The 6,508-nt window shown below is 38.2% G+C and overlaps 2 protein-coding genes across 2 annotated transcripts; both read left to right on the plus strand.

Moving 5' to 3' along the window:
• The first annotated feature begins 768 nt into the window (after positions 1-768).
• LOC122784438 (trace amine-associated receptor 4-like) lies at positions 769-2,351 on the plus strand. Its single transcript, XM_044049714.1, has one exon. The coding sequence runs from the start codon at positions 869-871 to the stop codon at positions 1,835-1,837; it is 969 nt and encodes a 322-aa protein (XP_043905649.1). The 5' UTR covers positions 769-868; the 3' UTR covers positions 1,838-2,351.
• Positions 2,352-4,576: 2,225 nt separating this feature from the next.
• On the plus strand, positions 4,577-6,005 carry LOC122784441 (trace amine-associated receptor 1-like). The gene is made up of 2 exons (XM_044049718.1): positions 4,577-4,680; positions 4,880-6,005. Exons 1-2 carry the CDS (start codon positions 4,675-4,677, stop codon positions 5,660-5,662), a joined length of 789 nt encoding a protein of 262 aa, XP_043905653.1. The 5' UTR covers positions 4,577-4,674; the 3' UTR covers positions 5,663-6,005.
• Positions 6,006-6,508: the final 503 nt, after the last annotated feature.

Raw genomic sequence — 6,508 nt, forward strand, 5'->3', positions numbered from 1 at the left:
CTGAGTGGGGAAAACGTATTAGAAGGGTGAACTGGTTGGTGGTGAGCAGGACTTGTAGGCTAGGCACTATGCCTCTTATTACGGAGCTGCTGAGGGAGCTAATGGAGCTGCCACTATGTGATCCGCACCGGCTACAGGGGACTGGCTAGCTGACTTAGCTTTCACAAGATCAGTTCACTGAATTGGTCAGTACTTCCTATGATATATGACTATATAGCACAGACTCCGTCTGACACAGTCACTGAACTAAAATCTGGCTGAAAGGGTTGTGATTCGGCTCTCGAGCGCCGGCTTTTGGCAACGCTTTCGCTAAATACACCTCCTCTGTTACATTATGAGATTTTAGAGATTCGACTCGACTTGCACTCTCTACTCAACTAGGTGCGACAACGACACAACTGGTTCCAGGACTCCATGTTCTTCTTTATGCTGAAGATAGTTCTTAATGATATTAGCTGTATATTTGGAGTTGCTGACCAGCTCCAGAATAACTTTGGAGAATATTTTCTTTATAAAGTAGTTTAAAGGGACTCACACAAAAGTCTTGTATCCTTCCATTAATTTTTTGAAATGTAAACTTTTTCTCTTTGTTTTTGGTGGAAAACTATAGCATATACAAGTAGGTGGAGCATGCGATTAGTGTTGTGGTTACTTATCATAATTACCTGCATTAAACACACCTCTCTTGAATAGAATATCCTAATGAGCCAGTATAACATATTTAATAATGTCCTGCTCACCAGCAGAGACTGGGATTGCTGTGTTAAACATATGCTTCAATACAGAGGACTTGATACTGCTGTGTATATTTATGTCATTTATCTGCTTACATGTCTAAATGCAGACCAGTATTAATGATCATTTATGAATGGAAACTACTGATGTTAATGCAGACCAAATTCAGTTGAATGAATCAGCAAACGTGCCTGACATAACTGCAGTGACTATTTCATATCTATTATGTATTTTTGGTGGCTCTTTGTCAGTTCTCATAATGTTGGGAAACCTACTTGTAATAATCTCTATTGTTTACTTCAAACAGCTCCACACTCCTACAAACTTCCTGATGCTCTCTCTGGCTGTGGCTGACCTGCTAGTTGGACTTTTAGTTTTGCCTTTCAGTGTCGTGCTCTTTGTGAGGTCATACTGGTCTGGTCAAGACTTGCTATGTACTATACGAGGCAGCATAGACATGATACTGTGTAACTCCTCCATTTTGAATCTTTGCATCATTTCTGTTGACAGATATTATGCAGTGTGTCATCCTCTGACTTATAGAGTTAAAATTAATAGCCGCATTGTTTGGATCATGATCCTGGTGTCCTGGACTGTTTCTGTCCTGATTGGAGTTGGACTCGGACTCTCACAGAACCAAAACCAATCGAACAATAGGTGTACTTTATCTCCAAATAAGAAAAAAAGCTCATTCATCATGGGTGCTATTTTCACATTTTTTATTCCAGCCTTGATGATGTCTTCAATCTACTTAAAGATTTTGATGGTGGCACAGAAACAGGCACGCAGCATCCAGAAAACAACAAAGTCTGGTTCAACTGTCAGTAAAGTAGAGAGAAAGGCGACTAAAACTCTGGCTATTGTGATGGGGGTTTTTCTGATGAGTTGGACGCCTTACTTTCTGTGCATCAACTTAAATCCTGTGAGCAACTACATAATACCACTTCATGTACTACAAGCATTCAAGTTACTCGGATGGTCAAACTCAATGTTCAATCCATGTGTTTATGCTTTCTTTTACAGCTGGTTTCGATCAGCTTTTAGGATGATCATTACGGGGAAAATATTTCAAGACGACATTTCTAACTGTAAACTGTCTTGAATCATTATTTCTTTCCCACAATTGACACGTGAACATTCAAATCTGGCACTAAGGATCAACATATTATTTCTTAGATCTCTGTATTTAGGTTGAAGCATGTCGGTTTTTGCAAAACTTCTTGACCTCTACATACTATGATCTTGAGGTTTTCTGTTTTTAACACTTTTAACACTGATGGGTCCATGTATCTATACACCTAATATTTCTATATATTTATGTAATGTTATTACTATGTATGTTGTTTTATTTGGATTCTGAAGATACTGGATTTACAACTCTTTAGTTCCTTTGAATCAATATTCGACCTCCTGACAGGTCTTGAAACTAATCAGGTCTTGCTCTAGTGATTAATAAAATATCTTTTGCATACTGTATCTGCTCTTCATCTTGTATATGTATGTATAAATCCTGTCCGTTCTCATTGTCAACACAGTGAACAAATCACTATGTACTTGACCAGTACATGTTACCCTGATATTGTGCCTCTGCTTCCATAAACATCATGTGTGTCTCATTCAGTGTATGTTGTTATTGGAGCATCTGCAGACACTGCATTTGTAATTTAAATACAGAAAAGCATGTTAAAATGTAACTTGTTGTTATTTCACTTTGCTGTGGTAACACACAGGCAAACTGAATTTAAAATGACTGAATGATACGGAGCCCCTAAAGGGACATTGAAAAAAAACAAAAACCTAAACGTTTAAGCAGTGATGTCAGCGGATCATTTCATCAGGACAGGCCGAGGTAACACTGCTCTGCCCCACGCACTGTACGCAGCGAGCGTCCACTGAGGCGGAGCTGATCACCTCCGATACTGTCGCTGCCAAACTATAAATACGTCATATCTTAATACACAAACTACATTTTTGAATTTCTAAATTACTAATTTCACGCCTGAAATGGTCTTAAAACTTAAGACATCACGCCCGCATACAATACTTTCTGGTGCGCACGAGATACTTTCTGGTGCTCACGAGATACTTTCTGGTGCTCACGAGATACTTTCTGGTGCGCACGAGATACTTTCTGGTGCACACCAGATACTTTCTGGTGCGCACCAGATACTTTCTCGTGAGCACGAGATACTTTCTGTTTCTGGTGCGCACGAGATACTTTCTGGTGCTCATGAGATACTTTCTGGTGCGCACGAGAAAGTATCTTGTGTGCACCAGAAACGTTTAGTTTTTTTGTTTTTTTTCGATGTCCCTTTAGGGGTGCCGTAGAATCATAAACCTTTAAAATCTCTTTCTTATAGTGGTTTTAAACCAGGGCCCTGATTTTCTTATCATGTGGGATATAAGAGATATCTACAAAAATAGTAGATTCAGATGTGACTTAATTAATCTCTCACCAGAGAAATTCACTCGGTAATAGAAAATTATACAAAAATGAGACATATATAAAATATAAAAATACAAGTGTTGACTTGAAGAGAATAAATAATACTAGGAATTAGGGCAAGTTGTTTGATTGTATATTTCTTTTTAAACACAGAACTATGTGATTTCAGAGAGACTCAGGCCTATCAAAAGCCACTTCATCGTAAAATAAAGGCTCAGCATGGATGACTGCCATCCTGTATGCAACAAGAACATGTGATAACATCACAATAATAAAAAAATCCACCTGAGAATGTCCTTAGAAACTTAGACATTCACATTTGTCATGATGGAGAGGGAGAGACAGAGAGAGAGAACGAAAGCACAAACAGCCACACAGAGTGTGTGTCCAAATGGAATTCCCCGAGCAAGTTACCAGCATATTACCAACATCATCAGTGCCTAGAGTAGTTAGTTTGCCACTTACTATCTACTAGCTGGCGATGTCGAGGAATTCCTCTACACAGTTCTCAGCAATTAGCAGAAGTAAACAAACTTGCTTTAACTGTGTTCAATTATTTTATCACGTTATATCGGCTGTATTAATCGCAAAGATTAGCGCATTAACTTTGACAGGAATAGAAAAGTAGACAAGAAAGTGTTCAAAATGACTCAGTCAATCAGACTTATGTTTATATAGCACCTTTCATGAGCAATGCAACTCAAAGTGCTTCACGATAAAAACACAACAAGACTCTCCACAAAGTACAGTTCTGCACAAGGGTTTTAGGCCAGTGTGGAAAAAATGCTGTAAAGGAAGAATTCTTTCACAAATATAAATTCTATTTTTTTCTTTAATTTTTAGTCAGTTTTCAAAATGCAGAGTGAGCAGACAGAAGGAAATCTTCAATCAAATCAGTACTTAGTGAGACAACCCTTTGCCTTCAAAACAGCATCAATTTGTCTAGTTTTGAAGGAACTCTGCAGGTAGGTTCTTCCAAACATCTTGGAGAACTAACCACAGATTAGATGTGACTATAGGCTGTTTTAAATCCTTCAGTCTCTTCATATAATCCCAGACACTCTCAATGACTGTCTAGGACTTTGGGGACAATCAAACGCTCCTCTGTATTGCATGACGAATAATTGGCTTTTTTGATATTTTCTTTACTAGTAAGTAGTTTAAAGGGACACAATCATCTTGTATCCTTCCATTAACTAACTGAAAACTATTTTGTTTGATTTGGTGGGAAACTAATGCATACAACAGTAGGTGGCGCATGTGAGTAGTGGTGCGGTTACTTAGTATAATTACCTGAATTAAATACACCTTTCTAGAATAGAATATGTTAATGAGCCAGTATGACATATTTAATAAGAAGGTTCTGCTCACCAGCAGAGACTACTTTCACTACAGATGCACCAACCAGGATTGATGTGTTAAACATACGCTTCAATGCAGAGGACTTAATACTGCTGTGTATATTTATGTCATTTATCTGCGTGTATGTCTAAATGAAGGTACAGTATTAATGATCATTTATGAATGGAAACTACTGATGTTAATGCAGACCAAATTCAGTTGAATGACTCAGCAAATGTGCCTGACATAACTGCAGTGACTATTTCGTATCTGTTATGTATTTTTGGTGGCTCTTTGTCAGTTCTCATAATGTTGGGAAACCTACTTGTAATCATTTCCATTGTTTACTTCAAACAGCTCCACACTCCTACAAACTACCTGATGCTCTCTCTGGCTGTGGCTGACCTGCTAGTTGGACTTTTAGTTTTGCCTTTCAGTGTCGTGCTCTTTGTGAGGTCATACTGGTCTGGTCAAGACTTGCTCTGCACCATACGAGGCAGCATAGACGTGATACTGTGTAATTCCTCCATTTTGAATCTGTGCATCATTTCTGTTGACAGATATTATGCAGTGTGTCATCCTCTGTCTTACGGAGTTAAAATTAATAGCCGCATCGTTCGTATCATGATCCTGGTGTCCTGGGCTGTTTCTGTTCTGATTGGAGTTGGTCTCGGATTGTCACCGAACCAAAACCAATCGAGATGTACTTTGTTTCAAAATAAGTCACAGAGGTCATCAGTCATGGGAGCCATGTTTACATTTTTTATTCCAGCCTTGATAATGTCTTCAGTCTACTTAAAGATTTTGATGGTGGCACAGAAACAGGCACGCAGCATCCAGAAAACGTCTGGTTCAACTGTCAGTAAAATGGAGAGAAAGGCGACTAAAACTCTGGCTATTGTGATGGGGGTTTTTCTGATGAGCTGGACGCCTTTCTTTCTGTGCGTCAACCTAAATCCTGTGAGCAACTACACAATACCACTTCATGCAGTACAAGCATTCAAGTTACTTGGATGGTCAAATTCAATGCTGAATCCATGTGTTTATGCTTTCTTTTACAGCTGGTTTCGATCAGCTTTTAGGATGATCATTACGGGGAAAATCTTTCAAGATGACATTTCTAATTGTAAACTGTCTTGAGTCATTGTTAGATTCGCATCATTGGTATGTGAATAATCTGTCTGTCACTTAGGATTCATAGATTATGTATTTATCTCTAGTCTTTATCACTCATATAGACAGTACCATTCATTAGATGTCAGTGTATAGAAATCCTTTTGACCTATACATAAAGTGACCTTTGACACCTCTCTTTTCAAGACTTAATGGGCCAATGCCTCCATATGTATCTCTTTTACCATGTATGTTATCTTATTTCTATTCTGCAGACACTGCATTTCTTTTGAATCATTGTTTGACCTCTTAGCTTGCAACTTATTGTGTTGCATGTGCCTCTTCCTTCATAAACGTCATGTGTATCTCATTCAGTGTATGTCTTTATTGCCCGTCAGCAGACTACTGTAAGTTAAATACAGGCAAACGCATTTCAATTTATGTTATTATTTCACTTTGCTGTGGGTACACACAGGCAAGGATTCAAACTGACTTGAAATGATTGAGTGCAGACTTGATATTGTCCTTACAGAGGTTTTAAACCAGACAGACTTGGTTATTTAGTTGGTGGTGTGAAGTATCATTTTAAATTAAATTTAAAGTGTAGGGATACTTGCAAAGTAGTAGATTTAGATACAGATTTGACTTTATTGAACCCTCACCAAAGACACTCACTTATTACAGCATCAAAAATGGTCAGTAAATATTTTAGAATATACACACACACACACACACACACAAAGACTAGCATTGTCCTTTCTTCATTTGGACAGCATAAACCATATTAACCATAACCTGTTCATGCCTTACCCTAACTTTAACCTAACCACAAACCACATCTCAGCCCGAAACTTCTGCCTCATTAGGACCAGG

This window comes from Solea senegalensis, linkage group LG17 (genome assembly GCF_019176455.1).
Source record: "Solea senegalensis isolate Sse05_10M linkage group LG17, IFAPA_SoseM_1, whole genome shotgun sequence".
NCBI lineage: Eukaryota > Metazoa > Chordata > Actinopteri > Pleuronectiformes > Soleidae > Solea > Solea senegalensis.